Here is a 21,393-nt window from a genome sequence, read left to right as displayed (position 1 = left end):
TGACAGGTAAACACTTTTTGCTGTTATATACATCTCTGGGGTTTTGTTATTTTCACTCCAACACATCTGATGAAGTGGGTTTTACCCATGAAAGCTAATGACTCTCTCTATTTTTTGTTAGTCTCTAAGGTGCCACAGGACTACTTGTTTATAAAAATCAGCCAGCCATTTTTGGGGGGAGTAAATCTGTTGGGCAAATATAAAATGCTTGTGATACATTGTATTTGGTTAATGAGGAGTATTTCCGGGAAAGTTCTGTGGTTTAAAAAAGTATCTTTTCACCGACATCTGCACCTCAATTCGGTGTGAAATAGGAAGCTGTGAGCTTTTGCATGTTCCCAAAAGAAAAAAAACCCTGTGTCAGCATTCCCTGTAAGCTGGGCACTTCAAATTCCACCCAGCTGATTAGCAGAGTGCCTACAGTTAGGTTTTTTGTTTCTATTGGTGGTGCACCTACATATGTTCTGGTGCACATAAAAATTATTCTGCACATGGAAACATCCACTCATGGATGGAAAAGATTAGCAGGAACATTGCCCTGTCACACAACACTTTCTGTTGAAAGTTCCTGTCACTGACTTCAGTCTTCCAAACCTTATAAAGATTCCCCAAACATTAAAAAGATGAAACAATAATGTTAAAATGCCCCAAAAAATTAAAAGAAGGGAAAATTCACAGTTAAAGTCACTCAAGGAATTTTGACTGTGCCCTAGCCCCGGGGGTTGGCTACGTTGTGGTTAGGCAGTGTGACTTCCCCCAGGAAATGGAGCTAAGGTATATGCAGGCGGTGATGGGTGTAGTGCAAATGGAACTGCTCTATGTGTCATTGTCTTCAAAAGGGTGAGGTATAGATTCTTATCAGGACCCTGGAGCATGATGTGTCTTACACAATACTTTCTCTTCACTTTGTGTTCCTCATCCTACCAGGTGCCTCTAATCTTCAATTTACTCTGCTCCTCCTGGCTTTTTGCATGAGAAGATCCCAATGAAACTGATGGGAGGCTGTGGGATCAGGCCCTAAAACAATATCAACATTTAATTTTGAAGCCATAGTTTGTAAAATCTCAAAACAAGTTGAAAGGATCCTTCTGCATCTATCCTTGAGTTAATCTCAAACACACACTGTCTGAGGACTCTTGCCCCCTCTGGGTGATGATGGCGTTGCACCAGGCATCATGTAGTGAAGTTCCAAGGTCTGGTTCAGTCTCTGGGGGGGCCTTGCACTGATGCTGCAGGTGGTGCACACGATGGAAGGTTGGAGAGCACAGTGTGCTGTGTTGTTTTTGGCCTTCTTGGCAATGTGGCTGAAGACCATGCAATGCCATTTTTGGATATAGCAAGTGAGTGGGTAGGGGTATTATGATACCTAGTACTGAAGCAGAGAGGGAATCTTTAAAGTCAGTTGTTCCCTTCCCCAGGTCATCTCTTAGCTGAACTGGAGGGACCGAGATGTTACTGTCTATTTCAGTTCTCACTGAAGTAAAATAGAACCTTTCCCTTGACTTCTAATGTGAGCTAGATCAGGTTTCACTAACACTGCTGCTATTCCTAGTTCCCATGCAGGGAAACCATGCAGCAGAAAGAGAGAATAAGACAAAATAAAATTCTTTCTTTGTAGCTGGGCTGCAGTTTTGATTCATACCCAAGTCTCTTCCATCTCCTGTCTCTTTATCACAGAAGAAAACAACAGCTTTCTCAAGGCCCATTACTATGGCACTGCTAGCTTGATAGGGACAAATCATGAGTTAATACCCATTCACAAAGTGTTGTCATGCCACTTGGTGAAGAAGTTTTATATTTTTAATCATTCAGCCATGTTACAATTGTTTTAAAGAATATTTAAAGATGTGTGTATAATATTTTGGTGCATAGTAAGTGTTGCTTGAAAGGGCAGATGTCAGTACAAGATCTCTACTGTTTAAAAAAAGACTATCTGTGTTTTTTGACATATTCACAGAACAGTGATTGTTAGTCAGATTTATCTTTATTTTTAAATTGGCAAGAAAGAACAAAAGTAAAGTCTCTAGGGGCTAGCATATTGTGTGGGTCTCCTTTGCAAAAGAGCATTAGGAGCTGAGAAAAAATAGTTGTTGAGCTCTGCATGCCTGAAGAGAGCGCTTAGAAATTTAGAGGTGCAGATACAGAAAATGAAAATGTCAGTAGTTTTATGCCGTAGAAACCACATGATCTGATATGACAAGGGGACATCCTTCAGTGGCTAAACATGTAACAAGAATTAACAACTACTGATATCCAGTGTGGAGGGCAACATTGCCATGGAAATATGAATTACCCCAGAGCTGGTTCTAACATGTCAACTGAATGATTCTTGTCGTCTCTCTCTTCTTCCATTGGACATAGATCCTGCAGAGATGAACAAGGATGAAAATCAGCAGTGTGTGTGTAAAATGTGCTCTTAATATTACAGGATTTTCTTACAGCAAAAGAAGCACTTTTTCTTGTGGGTTTCCAAATTCCTCCTGCCTAACACACCAAAAAATGTCGATTTCAGCAGCCCCTGTGGCAAGCAGCTCTGTAGCAAGAACTGTATGTTTTCTCTATTTAAAGCGTTAAATTGCTTCAGCCAGTGTGGATTTCTTATCTCATTTCTGCTTCAGGAATATGAGCAATATTTGCTCAGCAGATAACCTGTCAAGCAAGCCAATGGAGGTGAACATTAAAGGTGAAACCCCTTCATTGGGAGAGGAGAGAGAATCTATTAAAACATAGTATCCCTTGGTGGGATAAGCATTGCCCATCATTACCTACTGGAAAGAGCTGGCTGCTCAGAGGGAACAAAACACTCATGAAGTGGGTGTGTGTGTATCTGGCCTTTATTGCTGCACACTGGCTCAATGTTCTTGCAGGCCCTGGGTTTGGCAAACCCAGTTTTCACTGTTGTGGTGTTTAAACCTGACAATTCCAAAAGACTTGAGAGGATTAAGAAATGGATGGTGAATGTGGAGTCTATTGGTACTTCCCCAAGGAAGCCAAGCATTAGGTACTTTGGAAGGGAAAGACTCTAACCTAAGACCAGCCCGGTACCTGATCATCATCTTTCAGACTTACAGTAACTGTGACGCTTGTGTTTCTTGGGGGGAAAGTAGTCAATGCAGTTAAAATTCTCTGTGTTTAATTCCTGTTAAGGCATGGGCATGGAGCCAGGTTTGACCCTATATTTTTTCTGGTATGTATAACACTAGGACATTTACCCAGCATCACTCGGGTCCTTAACTCAAGTATTTTTTGTTTTTTGGGAAATAAAATGAAAATGTCCAGGCTTCATTGAAATCATTGGGCTGGGGTTGGGGCTGAGGGATTCAGTATGCAGGCTGTCCCAGGGAGAGAGGATTACCCCAGTATTCTCTCACTGCAGCAGCTTGGGACCAGGTGAAAAGCACCTCTCCATAGTCCCTGCAGCTCCAGTGGGCTCTGCTGGGGGAGGGTGCATGTCCCCAGGCTGGGGAAGGTCCAGGTTTGTCTGCCCCCTGTGCTGCTCAGCCAATCAGGAATGCAGCAAACTTTGCACTTTCCCGTTGCTCCCTGACAAAGGAGAACAGCCAGCAATGCTCCCATAGAAGTGGGAAGGGAGACCTTCACCCCCTCCCACTCCACACTGCCTAAAGGCCACCAGGGTGGTAGAAGGGTTGGGGCTGAGGCAATCCCAGATGGGGGAGGGAGTGTACCTGACAGGTGATTTTGTTTCTTGTCTGTATAGTTTCCTGAGAAGCAATCCCATTCCAGGCACATCCCATGTTCCTGGCCCAATGAAACCCTGACCTTACTTTAAGTTATGATAAGAGGAAGCTGTACACTGAATTTGGTGGTGCTAGCTCTTACTATTTAGGAGGAGTTGTTAAATCAACACAAAGAAAACAATTAGTCCTGTGGAACCTTAAGATACATCTACATTGGCATGATCTTGCGCAAATACTCTTTAATGCAAGAGTTCTTGTGTTAAAGTATTTGTGCTAAAGAGCATCTACACTGGCATGTGCCTTTGCGCAAGTGATGTGCTTTTGCGCAAAAGCATCCGTGCCAGTGTAGACACTCTCTTGCACAAGAAAGCTCCAATGGCCATTTTAGCCATTGGGCTTTCTTGCGCAAGAAATTGATGTTGCCTGTCTACACTGGCCTCTTGTGCAAGAACAGTTGATTTCACACATTAGAACATCAGTGTTCTTGAGCAAGAACTCCCTGCCCGTGTAGACAGGCCGCATGTTTTTGCACAAAAGCAGCTGCTTTTGCGCAAAATCATACCAATGTAGACACAGCTTTAGAGATTAACAAATATATATGGTATCATGAACTTTTGTGGGCTTCTTTATCTCATCTGAAGAAGTGTGGTTTTCCCACAAAATCTCATGATAATATATATTAGTCTTTAAGGTGCCACAGGACTACTCATGGTTTTTAAAATTACAGTCTAACACAGCTACCCCCCCAAGACTTTTAAAAACAAAGAGAGGTACTCTCAAATATATAGTAGATTTGCTGTTAATACATTTGTGGCCACTAGGGGAACTTCACAGAATCATAAGGCTGGAAGAGACCTCAGGAGATCAATGAGTCCGAAGCCCTGCTAAAAGCAGGACCAATCTCACCTAAATCATCCCAGCCAGGGCTTTGTCAAGCAGGGACTTAAAAACCTCTAGGGATGGAGATTCCACCACTTCCCTGGATTACCCATTCCAGTGCTTCCCCGCCCTCCTAGTGAAACAGTTTTTTTAAATAGCCAACCTAGACCTCCCCCACCACAACTTGAGACCACTGCTTCTTGTTCTGCCATCTGTCACCACTGAGAACAGCCTCTCTCCATCCTCTTTGGAATCTCCATTCAAATAGTTGAAAACTGATACCAAATCTCTCCTCACTCTTCTCTTCTGTTGACTAAATAAACCCAAATCCCTCAGCCTCTCCTCATAAGTCATGTGCTCCAGCTCCCTTATCATTTTTGTTTCCCTTTGCTGGACTCTTTCCAATGTATCCACATCTTTTCTGTAAAGGTGGTGGGGGCAGAATTGGATGCAATACTCCAGTACTGGATGTGGCCTCATCAGTGTTGAATAAAGGGGAATAATCACTTCCCTAGATTTGCTGGAAATGCTCCTATGCTGTTAGTCTTTTTGGCTACAAGAGCACCCTGTTGACTCATATCCAGCTTCTCATCCACAGTAATATCCAGGTTCTTTCCTCCAGAATTGCTGCTTTGCCAGTTAGCCCTCAGTCTGTAGCAGATCTTGGGATTCTTCTGTCCCAAGTGCAGGACTCTGCACTTGTCCTTGTTGAACTTCATCAGATTTCTTTTGGTCCAATCTTCATGGTTGTCCCTATGGTGCACACTTGCCATTTCACAAGGTCAGCTAACTTAGAACCTCCTGCTCACCTGGAGCTACTGGAAAGTCTCCACTGGGTTACTAGTACATGTCCTATAGCTAAGGCCCTACCAAATTCACAACCCATTGTCAATTTCATGGTTTGGGTATTTTAAATATAATCAAGATTTCAGCTATTTAAATCTGAAATTTCATGGTGTTGTAACTATAAGGATCCTAACCCATAAAAGGGTTTGCAGGAGGTTGTAAGACTATTGTGGGTGGTTGTGGTACTGCTACCCTTACTTCTGCTCTGCTGAAGAGTGGCAGCTGCTGGCCAGGAGCCTAGCTCTGAAGGCAAAGTCAGCTCCAGCAACTGTGCAAAAATAAGGACTGCATGGCAGGCCACCTCTCTCCAGCTGCCCAGCTCTAAAGGCAGCAATTCAGTAAGGCTGGCAGTACTGCGACCCCCTCAAATAATGTTGTGACCCCCTGCAACTGCCCTTTGGATCAGGATACCCAATTTGAGAAACAGTGGTGAAATCTATATAACATATGGTAAAAATACACAAAAGACCAGGTTTCAGGTGACGTATTTTTCAGGGCCATGAATTTGGTAGGGCCCTACTTTATAGTAAAGAGTTGAGCAGTTTTGATTCCATCAATTAAAAGGCAGTGGATGGCTCATGAGCCCATTAATTACACCATATCATGGTCTAGTTCATACTCCTAAGCATGTCAGATATTGAGGTTTGCTCTGGGTTACTTAAATTTTTTTTAAGCCACTTTTCAGGGATGAGGTTTGAACACTTAATTTGATCAAAAAGGCAAATAGGATGCTAGGAATTATTAAGAAAGGGATAGAAAACAAGACCCAGAATATCTTACTGCCCCAGTATAAAACTATGGTACACCCACATCTTGAATACTGTGTACAGATGTGGTCTCCTCACCTCAAAAAAGATATTTTGGCCTTGGAAAGGGTTCAGAAAAGGGCAACTAAAATGATTAGGGGTTTGAAATGGGTCCCAAATGAAGAGAGGTTAAAGCAACTGGGACTTTTCAGTTTAGAAAAGAGGAGACTGAGGAGGGATATGATAGAGGTATATACAATCATGAGTGGTATGGAGAGGGCGGATAAAGGAAAGTTATTTATTAGTTCCCATAATAGAAGAACTAGAGGACACCATATGAAATTAATGGGTAGCAGGTTTAAAACTAATAAAAGAAAGTTCTTCACACAGCATGTAGTCAATCTGTGGAACTCCTTGCCAGAGGAGGCTGTGAGGCTAGGACTATAACAGTTTAAAGAGAAGCTAGATAATTTCATGGAGGTTAGGTCCATAAAAGGCTATTAGCCAGGGGATAGAAATGGTGTCCCTGGCCTCTGTTCGTCAGAGGCTGGAGAAGGATGGCAGGAGACAAATTGCTTGATCATTGTCTTCGGTCCATCCTCTCTGGGGCACCTGGTGCTGGCCACTATCAGCAGACAGGACACTGGGCTAGATGGACCTTTGGTCTGACCCAGTATGGCCGTTCTTATGTTCTTATGATCCCGGCTCATTTCAGGGTGGTTCTGAAGCACTAAAGGTGGCTTGATAACTGCCATAGGAATCCTACATTGATCTTTACCTTTGTGTTCGTATAGAACGTTTCTTCTTTCTTCAATCCAAGGCATGCCACTTGAGTTTCAAATTCTTCTAGTTGCTCTGTGCTCATGTTTTGGGCCCGGGCTGTTTTTAAAGATAAAATGTTAAATTGCAGAAAATCATTTGGCAGAGTTGGTTTTAGAAGGTGTAGTGGCTGCATTGTATCTTTGGTCTGTCTGAGGCTTTCACAGCAACAAAGGCTAATACTCAGATCACCTACTCCAGTAGCATGTACCTATGCTCATTGAGCTAAGGGAGCTGAATCCCCTTCATATTCTTTGCTGGAACCCTCCATTTCTCCTATTGGTGTTGTTGGGTATTGGAGGGAGCAGAAGAGACTTATTTGGTCAGCCCGTCTCCAGTGGGAGATGAGAAGAATCAGGCCAACCCATGGAGGGCAGAGGCAAAAGGGCAGTTGCCCTGATACTGGGAGATACCTCCTGGCTGAAGTCCAGGCCTCTTTGAGTTGCCACTGGAGCACCACTCCGTGCAGCTCTAAGGGTTTGTGGAGGGGGTGCCATGGTCTGGGCAGTGCTAAGGGCTGACTACTGTCAGTCCTGCCCCTTCTACCTTTGGCCCGGCACAAATCCGATCCCCCCACACCTAGCCCTGGGGTCCAAAGTGTCTGTCTTCCCTACTGGGAAGAGTTATGGGGTATCCCTAAAATCAAGACTGGTTCTGAGACTTTAAATATTTACCCTCCTGGCTACAATGTTCTTATTGTAGGACCTAGATAATTGTTAAGCATCTACATTGTTTGGACCACTTGGAAATAGTGACCATAATGTAATAAAATGTGACATCCTTGTGCTGGGAAAAACACTTTAGCAGCCCAACACTGTGGCATTTAATTTCAGAAAGGGGAACTACACAATAATGAGGTTAGTTAAACAGAAATTAAAAGGTACAGTGAAAAAAATAAAATCCTTGCAAGCTGCATGGAAACTTTTGAAAGACAGAGGAATAGAGGCCTAACTTAAATGTATACCCCAAATTAAAAAACACAGTAAGGGAACCAAAAAATTGCCACTTTGGCTTAGCAACCAAGTAAAAGAAGCAGCGAGAGATAAAAAGACATAATTTAAAAAGTGGAAGTTAAATCCTATAGATTTAGGACAATAGAAAGGAGCATAAACTCTGTCAAATTAAGTATAAAAATATAATAAGAAAAGCCAAAAAGGAAATTGAAGAAAAGCTAGCCAAACACTCAAAAAGTAATAGTAAAATGTTTTTTAAGTATATTGTGTCATCAGTCATGCTTGTGGTTTTCCCAATGGGTTCTTGACGGGTCCTCTACTCCATCAATGATGATAAACTTTCAGCTGTGTGTAAGTGTGCATGTGCTCCCCTGTCTAGCGCATTAACCATGCATAATTAGTTAACACAACAGACTCCCGAGAGCCCCCAGAGACCACTAATCAGTTAAGGATTGAGTGCACCCAAGTAGGTTTATTGCCAAGCAACATACAATAATAGTTGTCGGCGAACAGACTCGCTGCTGCACCACTATGCCTTATGGAGAAATGGTCTGAGGTAAATAGAATGAAGTTTAATAAGGACAAAGTCCTCGACTTAGGAAGGAACAATCCATTTCACACATATAAAATGGGAAGTGATTGTTTAGGAAAAAGCACTGCAGAAAAGGGTCTATGGGTCATAGTGGAGCACAAACTAAATATGAGTCAACCGTGTGACATTGTTGCAAAAAAAAAACAAACATGATTCTGGGATGTATCAACAGGAGTGTTGTGAGCAAGACACCAGAAGTCATTCTTCCACTCTACTCTGCACTGATTAGGCCTCAGTTGGAGTATTGTGTCCAGTTCTGTGTACCACATTTCAAGAAAGATGTGGAGAAACTGGAGAAGGTCTAGAGAAGAGCAACAAAAATGATTAAAGGTCTAGAAAACATGAGCAATGAGACAAGGCTGAAGGACTTGGGCTTGTTTTGTTTGGAAAAGAGAAGACTGACAAATGACATAATAGCGGTTTTTAGGTATCTAAAATGGTGTCACATGAAGGACCTTGTTCTCCTTGGTCTTTGATGATAGGAGAAGAAACAATGGGGCTAAACTGAAGCAAGGGAGGTTTAGGTTGGACATTAGGAAAAACTTCCTAACTGTCAGAATGGTTAAAAACTGGAACAAATTGCCTAGGGAGGTTGTGGAAGTGCTATCACTGGAGATATTTAAGAGCAGGTTGGATAGACATCTATCAGGGATGATCTATATGGTACTTGATCCTGCCCTGAAAGCAGTGGACTAGATTTGATTTCTCAAGGTCCCTTCCAGTTTTCATATTCTGAGAGTCTATGTATGCTGTGACAATGGACTAAAACCCAACAAAATGCTTTGGATTTTAACTCCCCCCCCAGTCAGTCAACAATCACCCTTTGGGGTGCACTTTTATACAAGGTACAAACAAGCTACATATCACTCCTGACGTATCAGGTTGCCACCCTCTATTAGCTAGTTACCGTCCCTTACCTCACTCAAGGGGGTTTTCCATTACTATCCATCATGCTGTCAATTTAGATCCAGTCCTGGACCTGGCGTGGAATGTATGTTATTTGTGGGGTGTGGTCTAGGGATGTAATAGTATAGCTGATTAACTGATTAACTGATAATCAAAAGCATATAGGTTAATGCTATAGACTACATGCATTTCCCTCTGCCCCAAACCTTGCCAGAAAATTTTGTAGCAGGCTGGCCAGCAGCCCAGATCAGTCCCGGCTTGCACTGGGTCCTGGACCTACCTGCACTGTAGCTCTGCATTTAAAGTGTATTAGGAGCCAAGCGGACAGTCTCAGTTCCGGCTTGTGCCGGGTTCAGGAGCTCAAACCCCTCCTCACCCTGGACAGGGGCTTCCTGAGGACTATAGAATAGTCAACTAGCTGATAAGAATTCATGAGGTTAATCGACTATTCAATTAACTGATATTTAACATCCCTACTGAGTGCTGGTACGAAGATGTTCATTAGTGAGATGTTCTGTTACAACCCTTCTGGAATGTGCTCACAGCCTGTGCCTGGCACCTTTTGGCATTCTTTATGCTTGATCTTGCTTGGCTTGTACTATTTCTCTTTAGCCATGCCTCTTTCTTGTTTGCAGTTTCACTGAGCCAAAGTCTTGCTCGCTAGATTTCAGGCCTGCTGATTTTGTGTTATAGACCCTCAACTTACTACACATCAGAAGCAGGAAGCCTGCTAAAAAACTAATAGGCCCCTGGACGATAGAGATGCTAAAGGAACACTCAAAGATGATGAAGTCTTTGCTTTGGTCTGCATGGCTGAGGATGTTAGGGAGATTCCCAAATCTGATCTATTCTTTTCAGGTGACAAATCTGAGGAACTGTCCCAGACTGAAGTGTCATTAGAGGAGGTTTTGGAACCAAGTGATAAACTTAACAGTAACAAGTCACCGGGACCAGATAGCATTCACCCAAAAGTTCTGAAAGAACGCAAATGTGAAGCTGTGGAACTATTAACTGTGATTTGTGACCTATCCTTTAAATCAGCTTCTGAACCTAATGATTGGAATATAGTTAATGTGATACCAATATTTAAAAAGGGCTCTAGAGGTGACCCTTGCAATTACAGGTTGGTAAATCTAACATCAGTACTGGGCAAATTAGTTGAAACAATAGTAAAGTCTAAAATTGTCAGACATATAGAAGAGCATAATTTTTGGGGAAAAGTCAACATGGTTTCTGCAAAGGGAAATCATGCCTTACTAATGTACTAGAGTTCTTTGGGGGGAGGGGGAAATGTCAACAAACATGTGGACAAAGGAGATCCAGTGGATATAGTGTACTTAGATTTCCAGAAAGCCTTTGACAAGGTCTCTCACCAAAGGCTTTTAAGTAAAGTAAGTTGTCATGGAATAAGAGGGAAGGTCTCATGGATTGATAACTGGTTACAAGACAGGAAAAAAAGGGTAGGAATAAATTATAAGTTTTCAGAATGGAGAGTGGTAACTAGAGGTGTCCCCTAATGTCCTTACTGGGACCAATCCTATTCAACCTATTTATAAATGATCTAGAGAAATAGTTAAACAGTGATGTGGCAAAATTTGCAGATGATAGTAAACTGCTCAAGATAGCTAAGACCAAAGCATACTGTGAAGAGCCTTAGAAAGATTTCACAAAACTAAGTGATTGGGCAACAAAATGGCCAATTAAATTTAATGTTGATAAATGTAAAGTAATGCACATTGGAAAAAATAAACCCAACCATATGATAAATTGTGCTATAGAACTTTTGTTTGATCCTTCAGAAAAACAGGTGTGAGGGTTGGTTAGAATATTCAATCCAAACCTCAGGAGAAATGTAATATAAACCTGCAACTAAAATGGTGGGGTGCATCTACATAGCAAGGCTTAACTTAACTTAACTATGCGAATTGAACTAGGTCTATTGTGTAGCTTATTTCGAAATTGGGAGCATCTACACAGCACCTATTTCGAAATAGAGTACTCGTCCTCTGACTTCCCTTACTCCTCGTACAATGAGGGTTACAGGAGTCCAAGTAAGAAGTCCTCCAGCTTGACAGTATTTTGACATTTCAAAATAACTGCCTGCTGTGTAGACGTGGACTAAGTTATTTCTAATAACGCTAGTTATTTTGAAATAATGTTACTGTGTAGATGTACCCATATGGACTCATTTAGCTATAACTACTTAAGATGGGGATCTTGGAGTCACTGATGATAGTTCAAAAAAGCAAACAATGTTAGGAATAATTAAAAAAGGGATAGAGAATAAGACAGAGAATATCTTATTGCCTCTATATAAAACAATGGTATGCCCACATCTTGAATACTGCATACAGATATGGTCTCCTCATCTCAAAAAAGATATATTGGCATTGCAAAAGGTACAGAAAAGGGCAATCAAAATGATTAGGCGTTTGGAATGGGTCCCATAAGGAGAGAGATTAAAAAGACTGGGACTTTTCAGTTTAGAAGACAGGAGACTGGGGCTACATCTATATTGTAGCCTTCTTGCAGAAAAGCATATGCAAATTAAGCATGGCATGGAATATCACCACACTTCATTTGCATAATTAATGAGTAGCCATTTTTGCACAAGAGGCTTTTGTGCAAGAGCCATTCTTCCTCATTTTTTGAGGAAGAATGGCTCTTGTGCAAGAGGGGTTTTTGCGCAAAAAGGAGCTATCTACACAGCTTTCTGTGCAAAAGCCTCTTGTCCAAAAATGGCTGCTCATTAATTATGCAAATGAAGCTTGGCAATATTCCATGCCATGCTTCATTTGCATATGCTTTTACGCAAGAAGGCTCCAGTATAGACATAGCCTAAGGGGGGATATGATAGAGGTCTATAAAATCATGACTGGTGTGGAAAAAGTGAATAAGGAAAAGTTATTTACTTGTTCCCATAACATAACTAGGGGTTACCAAATGAAATTAAGAGCGAGCAGGTTTAAAACAAACAAAAATAAGTTTATCTTCATGTAGAACACAATCAACCTGTAGAACTCCTTGACAGAGGATATTGTGAAGAACAGAACTTTAACAGGATTTAGAAAAAAACTAGATAAATTCATGGAGGTTAGGTCCATCAATGGCTATTAGCCAGGATGGGTAGGACGGGTGTCCCTTGCTTCTGTTTGCCAGAGGCTGGAAATGCATGACAGGCAACGGATAGTGTAATGATTCCCTGTTCTGTTCACTCCCTCTGGGACATCAGGCATTGGCCGCTGTTGGAAGACTGGACCTTTGGTGTGACCCAGTATTGCTGTTCTTATGTTCAAAAGAACTATAGCCAGCCATAGTTCTTACCCAGACCAGACAAGGCAGCTATTTAATTGTCGTGCCCTATCCCTGCCTCTCTTTCTCTAGTCAGGCAGTTTCTTTTCAAGTGGGGGATCAGAAAGAAGGGTGATCTTGTAGTTTAGGGCACTGGTTCTTGAGAGGCCTGCATTCAGTCCTGGGCTCTTCTTGTGTGCTATTAGCCTTGGCACTTAATTTACTCTGTGCCTCAGTTCCTCCCCTGTAAAACAGAGATAATTAAACTGCTCTGTTTCACAGGGGGTTTGTGAAGATAACTTCATTACTATTTGTGAGATGATGAGGCGCTGTTGTGACTGGGGCTACATAAGGACATAGTTAGCCTGCGATACCCTGACTGCTGCTGAGATGTGGTTTACTTACCAGAGGTTGATAATCCTTTGTGGTTCTCACCAACGTGGTATAGTGTCATAATGTCTTTGAAGCTGCTCTTGATAAGTTGTGCTACAGAACTTTCGTTTGACCCTTCAGGAGAACAAGTATGAGGAATGGTTAGAGTATTCGGTACTCCAATACTTAGAAGATATGTAATATAAACCTGTAAGGGCATTTGACTATATTGTGATTTGGTAGCACTGTGTATAGGTGCAAAAGTTCAGCTCATAAAGATGTAAACTGGTGTTTAAATATGGCTTGGCAGACCAATGTGGCTGTGTTCGCTCCTTCCTACATAACCCCTCTTCCCCCCCCGAGAAATTAGTGTTAGCTGGCAGCAAAATGATCAGCATTGGCAGTTCTGTGTGTTTATTGCACAGAGGAATCCTCGGCTACGTCTACACTGGCAAGATTTTGCGCAAATACTTTTAACGGAAGAGTTTTTCTGTTAAAAGTATTTGTGCAAGAGAGCGTCTACACTGGCATGTGCTTTTGCGCAAAGCATCCATGCCAGTGTAGACGCTCCATGTTAGCCATCGGGCTTTCTTGTGCAAGAAATTAACGTTGCCTGTCTACACTGGCCTCTTGCGCAAGAGGGCTTATTCCTGAGCGGGAGCATCAGAGTATTTGCACAAGAAGCACCGATTTTGTACATTAGAACGTCAGTGTTCTTGTGCAAATACTCGCGGCCAGTGTAGACAGGCGGCAAGATTTTGCGCAAAAGCAATTGCTTTTGCGCAAAATCTTGCCAATGTAGACACAGCCCTCTTGTTCAAGCCACTGTTCTGAGTGGGACCAGATAAAAGTGTGGTAGAAATGTAGGGGAGAAACCTTCCAACCTCTCCAACCCCAACCCAATCCACCCTTCCTGATGTGATACATTTCTGCTTTCTTTCAGAGCACCTCTGGATTCTTACCTGGCTTGATCATAGTCAAATTGTTCTGGGTGACTGAAATGTAACTGGAGTTGTCCACCACACACTTGTCCTTCCTAAAGGGGAAGAGAGTAATCTGGCTGATGCTCTATGGCTAAGTTAAATGCTGCTGTTAACCATGCCTCTATCAAGCACAGCTCCTCACACCATCTTTCTGTAAGTATATTGCATTAGCACACTATCTAGTGAGGTCAATCTGAGAGGATTCTAAGAGTTGCTGATCCCACCCTTCAGTTCCCGAGTAGCACTTTGTGTGTATGAGAATAGGATTTGATGCAGGATTGACAGCCTTGATTTTAACCCTAGTGCATAACACATACAATGCAGGCCACAGGTTCTCTGTGAGGCAACAGTGGAGCCTGCTGTCCTGAAGATCAGGGACTCCTCTGAATGGGTAGACCTAAAATAGGGGTGGGCAATAATTTTTTGCTGGGAGGCCACTTTGGAAAATTTTGAAGGGGTGGGGTCAAGATACTTCTGGGTTCCCCACCCCCAGACAATGATTGGTCTGGGGGTCAGGGAGTGCCTTCCCCCCCCATTCTCCCAAGGTGCCCATGCCCCTGGGGTGAGAGGAGACTTCCCGCGCTCCCAATTATGGTCTGGGGGAAAGGAGCATGCAAAGCCTTCTTTGCTCTGCCCCAGCCCTGTGAGCAGTGCATGACGCTTAAGAGTGCCACATGCTCCTGGCAGAGCCAGAGGAGGCTTCATGCACTCCCCCGTCCCCAGGCCCTAATTGGCCTGGGGATGGGGGAGCGGCAGGGCTTCTGCAGGCCAGATCCACTGGATCCTAAGAGGAAGAGATGGAGTTAGGAAAGGCTGCAGAGGGTGGCTCCTGGTAGTGGTCTTGATAAGCATGGAATAGCCATATGATCCAAGTTGTGTGTCAGGGACCTTCAAGCTCAGGGTATGTCTACACTATGCAGCTTTGTCGTTAAAAGCTTGTGTGAATCCTATTTACTTCTGCCCCTACACAGGCCCACTGAGGAGGAGGCAAAGGGGACGGTTGACACGGGTCCCAGCGATTCAAAGGGCCACAGGCTGGGCAGTTCTGAGAGGGTGAGCTGGGGTGCCATGTGCTCTGGGCGACGCTGAGGGCTATCTGTCTTCAGCCCCCCTTCCACCTGAGGCCCCTCCCTTCGTGGAGCACTGAGCCCTCTCCTTTGCCCAGGGGCCCAGCAAGTCTGTCAACTCCCATACTCCTATGGGGGAGGGGTTCGCTTTGTTGGCAGGAGAGTGCTCCTGCTGGCAGCAGCATTCACACTTTCACTTTTCACTTGCCGCAGCAAAACATTGTCGTTCATGGAGGGGAGGGGTCAATGCCTGTGAATGACAAAAGTTTTGTGGATCAAGTGCAAGTGTAGACAGACCCACAGTTAAGAGTCACACTGTAAGAAAGTCTTTACACATTCTGTTTCATTAGTGATAGTTCCTCGTAACCTGGCTCTATGGAGGGAAATGTTAGTGTAAATATTATCCCTGAGTAAGGGATCACGTTGTTGTCAGTAAGGCCTGTGTTAATGCTCTTACAATCTCATGACTTCTGTGACGAGGAATGTGTCTTGCTGGCTGCTAGGGTAGAGGAAGAAATAAGCGTTCGTTATCGATTCCAGCTCTTGTACGGTGCGTGGATGATTTGAGGCCCCACCAATGTAGAACCACTTGCCCAGCAGCTGTGAAGAGGAGGAGGGGAGAAACAAAAACAAATTGTTAGGAGGCCCTATAAGCCTCAGGATGTGTATGTGTAATTATGTATTTATTTGTATTATATTGTGTATTTGGTCTCAGTCAGGATCAGGGCCCACTTGGTACAAGTCATGGTACGGACACAGAGGGGAATGGCCTCTCTTCTGAACTTACAACTTAAGTAGACCTATTGTTTTGTGGCAGTAAGTTTTGTGGCAGATTGTCTGTTACTCTGTGTTTTCTCACAGCTGGTGGTAATAGCCTCTTCATTCATCTGAAGAAGGGTATGTCTACACTTGCCTTCTAGTTTGAACTAGGGAATCAAATGAAGCATACTGACGTTGCTAATGAAGCGCAGGATTTAAATATCCCATGCTTGATTAGCATAGTTGTGGCCGGCTGCCATTTTAAAAAGCCAATAGCCCGAATTAACTTGCCGTGTGTAGATGCAGTAGTCCAATCCAAAACCCTTCCCTTGAATTAACTGTTACTCCTCATTGCAAGTATAAACGTACCCGAAGTGGGCTGTGCCCACAAAAGCTCATGATACCATCTACATGTTTTGTTAGTCTCTATGGTTTTGCAGGACCATTCCTTGTTTTTCAGTTTTTTCAGTTACAGACTAACATGGCTCCCTGTCGGAGCCATCTTACCTGGTGGAACTAAAGCTTCCCTTGGAAGAGGATCAAGGGGTTGAAAAGCCACAACGTGCTCTTTATGTCATCTAAACCGTCTGTGCAATTCTCTATGCCATGGATGTGACCCAAGAACCCTGCTACCCATTCTTCCCAAAATGATGGTGAGTATTTTAGGGGTGTGTGTGAGTGTTTTTGTTTTCAAACTTGGGGGGAGGGGTTGTGCTTGACCACATGCCTGAAGGGAGGGAACGCAGTGGATGAGGAAAGCTGCAAGATGCCTGATACAATCCCATCCAATGGAATAAACATACCATCTCATTCACTAGCAAAAAGGATGGTCTTCCTCTTTCCCTCCCTACTACCCCACGTGATGTAGCTGCCTGTGTGATCGGCTCAGAGGTTCAGGCTTAGCTTTCTGTGCTAAATTCCTCTCCTTTGCTCCCATGGCACTTAGCGCTGCACTGGATGGCATAGGAGGAATCAGGGCAGGAACCCCCAGACCCCATGATAGCCACCTAACTGTTGTATGGATGGGATGGACCAGGGAATTATGGGGGTGACAAGAGGGGTTGCCCCCCCACTCACCACACGGGTGGCAGGAGCTGGAGCAGCCTGGGAGCTGGCTCTGCTCCACCAAGCTATCCTTTCCTGGCCCACTGTGCACGGCTTCTCCATGGTGGTGGAAAGCAGCGCGCTTGCTTTGGTTCCAGGGTGCTCCACTTTTCACTGCTGTGGAGAAGCGGGGGCACAGTGAACTAGGAGAGGGTGGTATGATGGGTGGAGCAGGTTCCTGGGCCACTCCAGCTCTCACCGCCACAATGAGTATGGAGGGGGTGACCCCTGCTGCTTCCATGCCAGGCTCCATAATCCCCCAGGACATGTTGCTTGGAAGAGAGGTATGAAGGGCATGGGCAGGAGCAGGGTTTTTGGAAGGGGTGGAGCGGAGGCAAGGCAGGGCCTGTAGTGGGGGGTTGATCCAGAACCAGCACCTGGGGCACTGGGATGACTGCCCCAGCCCCCATGGTCCCCTCGGGATGGCCCTGGTGGCAGCTATGCCCTTCCCTCACTCCCATTAGCAAAATGCGTCTTCTGCTGACTGATGAAGTAGGGAAGGAGAATCAGAGCTATGGGAGCAGGGTAAGGAGACAAGTTGGGGAAAAACAGGTGAACGAAGAATAAGATCAAAAGGAAGCAAGGACACAGCCAAAGGGCAAAAGACCAAATGGCAGCCAGGGAAGGAGGTGTGCGGGGGTTAATTTGCGATGAAGGAGATTGCCAAGGCTCAGGCGGGGCTCTGTGGCAAGCCCAGAGGGCTGAGCCCTGGCACAGATTAAGCAGTGGAGACATGTAAAAGAAAATGAACAGGAAAAAGGCGCGACAGTGGCAGCACATGGCACAAGAGGAGAGGGGGGCTCTAACAAAATATGGCTGGAACTGCTAGCATCATATGAGATAAATAGAAGAATCCCCTAGCGCCTTCTTGTGGAGCTTCTTCATGAGCCCTATAAAGACAGGAGCAGCTGCCCTGCAGGCATCCTTCATCTGCAAGAGCCAAGCTGAAAAGCCAACAGCTGTGAGTGGCTCATAGAATGGGAAAGGAGGGCAGCTCGGTTTATACTTGGCTTTATTTTCCTCCTATAGCTGCAGAGGCCAGCCCTGCACCTGAGTTTCTAGATTGTAAACGCTGATTTTAGCTGCCGCTGTGGCACTCCCTTCACAGCCTTAACATTGATCTGGGATCACCTCAGAGAGAAAAATCTCCAATAAAATAAGTGGCATGACAAGGATGCTGAGGACCCTAAAGTTTCAAAGTTATTTTTTGAGGAAGAGGCCCATATTTCTGACATCCCTGTTGCCTGGGATGTTTAGAATGAGGTGGGGAAGGCACTAGAAAATGTTCCACAGGGACCAGGCCGACCAACTGTAAAGGGGAGGGGGGTGAAGGGCGCCTTTTTTTATACAGCCCTCAGCTGGGCCCTAATTGGCTCATAGTGGCCTCAGCTGCTGGCTCCACAACTCCACCCCTTTCCCAGGGCTGGGTTTTAACCTTTAAAGGGCCAGTGCAGGGGAGATGCCTCGTCACCCATATCCCCTCCTTAAAATCATGACCCCCTAGGGGCAAGAGGGTTTCCTAGCTTGCACCAGCTGCAGGTGCCCTCCAGAGCCACTTGCTTCGTCACCTCCTCTTTCACTTGCCCCTGTAGACATACATTCTGCTCCACCAAAGCTTCGTACTCTCTGGCCATGTCTATCACATTCGCTTCTGCTTGGAGGCAGGCCGTCTCTGCTGCCTCCAGCTGCCCACACAGGCCAGACTCTTCTGTACCTTCTATTTTCAGGGTTACCAGGTAGACATTAAAAAAAAATACCGGACACGCTTCATGGGGGGAGGCAGGAGAGGGACAGGCCAGAAGGGGAGCAGTGCTGGCGGGGGGGGGGGGCAACGGGGCTGGCCGGGCGAGATGGGGGCGGGGGCGACGGGATGCAGGGCTGGTCGATGGGGGGGGAGGGTTGGGCAGAACAGGCCTGGCCGTGGGATATCGGGGGGGAGGGGCGGCCAGCAGGGGCGGAGCTGGCTGGGGGAGCTCCGGAGGAGGAGGGGAGAACTGGCCGCTGGAAGCGGGGCTGGCGGGGGAAGATCCAGAGCAGGAACCGGCCAGCGGGAGGCAGCACTGGCAATGGGGGGACTGGCCGGGGAAGACTGGGAGGAGAAATTGGGGTGAATCAACCAACCGGCCGGCTAGGAGCGGGTCAGATAAGGCAGATCTCAGGGTGCTCCCATCCCATGCTAGTCAGTCCGGTTGCGGCTCCACCACGTGCTTGACCAGCGCGCAGGCGCATGGACCAGGCTGCCCCTCCTCCTCCTCACACCAACCAGGGCTCCCAGCACCGATCGCACCCCGCCTCCCAGTCACTCCACCCACCCCCGCCAGGCTTCCATCTGGCGCCCCGCCATAAAACCAGGAAATACTGGACATTGCACCTGGCTGGTATTTTCTGGATTTTTTTACCAGACAGAGGGCCCAAAAACCGGACTGTCCGGTAGAAAACCAGACACCTGGCAACCCTGTCTACTTTCAGGGTTTGGGTCCACACTAGGGATGTTAAATATCAGTTAATTGAATAGTTGATTAACCTCATGAATTCTTCTCAGCTAGTCGACTATTCTATAGTCCTCAGACAGCCCCTATCTGGGGCGGGGTGGGGTCTGAGCTCCTGGACCCAGCGCAAGCTGCAACTGAGCCAGGCTGCCTGCCTGCCTGGCTCCTAATACACTTTAAATGCAGAGCTGCAGCAGCGGGTAGGTCCAGGACCCAGTGCAAGCCGGGGCTGGCCAGCCTGTAAAAAATTTACTGGCAAAGGGTGTGGGTGGGGGAGAAATGTGTATAGTCTATAGCATTAACCTATACGCTTTTGTTTATTGGGTACTCAGTTAATTGACTGCACTATTACATCCCTAGTCCACACAGTAGCTTCTTCCTTGTAGAAAGAGGTTTAAATGTCGGCTAAACCCCTTTGTTCTTTCGATTTTCTTTCGAAAGAACGCGATTGTGAGGGTTTTTTTTCCGAGAAATATGTCTGTTTTGCCAAAAAAACCCCTCTGTAGTGTAGAAATACCCTCAGGCAACCTTCAGCTTCCCTGAAAGCCAAGGTGCCTCCTGCTTCCCAACCAGAGCAAGAGTGTGTCTGTGTCCTCTCTCCAGGAGCCTCATTTATGCAGCCCCGGCTGGGCCCTAATTGGCTGCTTTCTGCTGCAGCCTCTTGCTCCAGAGCTCAAGCCCGCTCCCAGGGCTGGGTTTTTAGTCCTTAAAGGACCAGTGTGGGGCAGACGCCCCATCACAGGGACCACTCCTGACTTGACCAATCCTGACAATGAGGTACTCTGGCAGGACTTTTCCCTCTAATTTCTAAGGGTTCCCTCACGGGTCTATTACTTGTATTGCAGGTCGTAGAATAAAATCTGCGGAGAACTCCATGCTCTTGCCCAGTCGCCCTTCAGTAGTTTATATTTCAGGGGATACTGCTGGGTATAAATACTACTCAGTTTGCAAGATTAAAAGCTCAACTATATGGCTTAATTTTACTAAATGTTTCCATTGCTTGCATGTATTGCCTGTGCGCTAGTCTGGGACAGGTCCTTAATGAACCTCTGAAGGCCCTCATCTAGAACAGACATCAGAAGTAGAGGCCCTTCCAAGGGCACTTCTTACCTTGGCCATTGTAGCATTGTCAATAGTTTCTGGAACTAGAGGCTCACAGTCCAGGGGTTTAGCAGTAAGGAGATGTGCTAAACCAAGAACAGCAGCAATGCAGGCCAGTAGCATGATTTTGCAGGGAAGTGAGAAGCAGTGGAATCAAGCTCTCATATCAGCACAGGCATCTGTATTTATAGACATTCATGGCTCCTCACCTCAGATTTCCCAAATGTACCTCCGCATCCAGGAATCTGCTGGCTACTCAGATTTGACTTGGTTAATGTTCTGTTTGCTTAATGATGAAGCAATGAGAGGTGTTGTTCTGCTAAACGTCCGAGTCAAGGCTAAGTTCATTTTAGAACCATAGTTTTTAGTTTATGGGGGTATGTTGACAGGCTTTTCCTTAGTTCATAATGTAAAAATAAATAGAGCTACCGACAAAATGATTTGCCATTATTTTTTCTGTTTGCATCAATTTAATGTCCCTTGAACATTTATACAGACAACACTAGTTTCACAAATATTCACACATAGCACTTTATAAAAGCAGGCGTAAATGGGATGAATTGAAATGGAGTTCAGCAACTTGCTACACGATTAATGGAAAACTTGCCCCACTGATCTCCTTTCCCACCCCAGTTATAATTATGGGCTGTGCCTACTTGCTAATAAGGTATAATGGGTTCAACTTCTATGCTGTTGCTTCCTTATTCCCTGTTGATGGCAGACTATTGTCACTTCTTAAGGGCTTACACCAGTAACTGTCCATATTCCTTTAAGTAACCTTTCAGTAT

At 45.1% G+C, this 21,393-nt stretch overlaps 1 protein-coding gene across 1 annotated transcript; it reads right to left on the bottom strand.

Moving 5' to 3' along the window:
• Nucleotides 1-1,965: 1,965 nt before the first annotated feature.
• Nucleotides 1,966-20,785, bottom strand: LOC102462072 (alpha-1-acid glycoprotein-like). The gene is made up of 6 exons (XM_006136320.4): nucleotides 20,615-20,785; nucleotides 15,610-15,752; nucleotides 14,065-14,138; nucleotides 13,136-13,237; nucleotides 6,948-7,048; nucleotides 1,966-2,364 (listed from the first exon to the last, which is right to left on the bottom strand). Exons 1-6 carry the CDS (start codon nucleotides 20,726-20,728, stop codon nucleotides 2,290-2,292), a joined length of 609 nt encoding a protein of 202 aa, XP_006136382.1. The 5' UTR covers nucleotides 20,729-20,785; the 3' UTR covers nucleotides 1,966-2,289.
• Between the last annotated feature and the right edge of the window lie 608 nt (nucleotides 20,786-21,393).

The sequence above is a fragment of the Pelodiscus sinensis genome, chromosome 22 (genome assembly GCF_049634645.1).
Source record: "Pelodiscus sinensis isolate JC-2024 chromosome 22, ASM4963464v1, whole genome shotgun sequence".
Taxonomy (NCBI): Eukaryota; Metazoa; Chordata; order Testudines; family Trionychidae; genus Pelodiscus; species Pelodiscus sinensis.
Note: the sequence above shows the minus strand (reverse complement) of the source record. Positions and strands in the feature narration are given on the sequence as shown.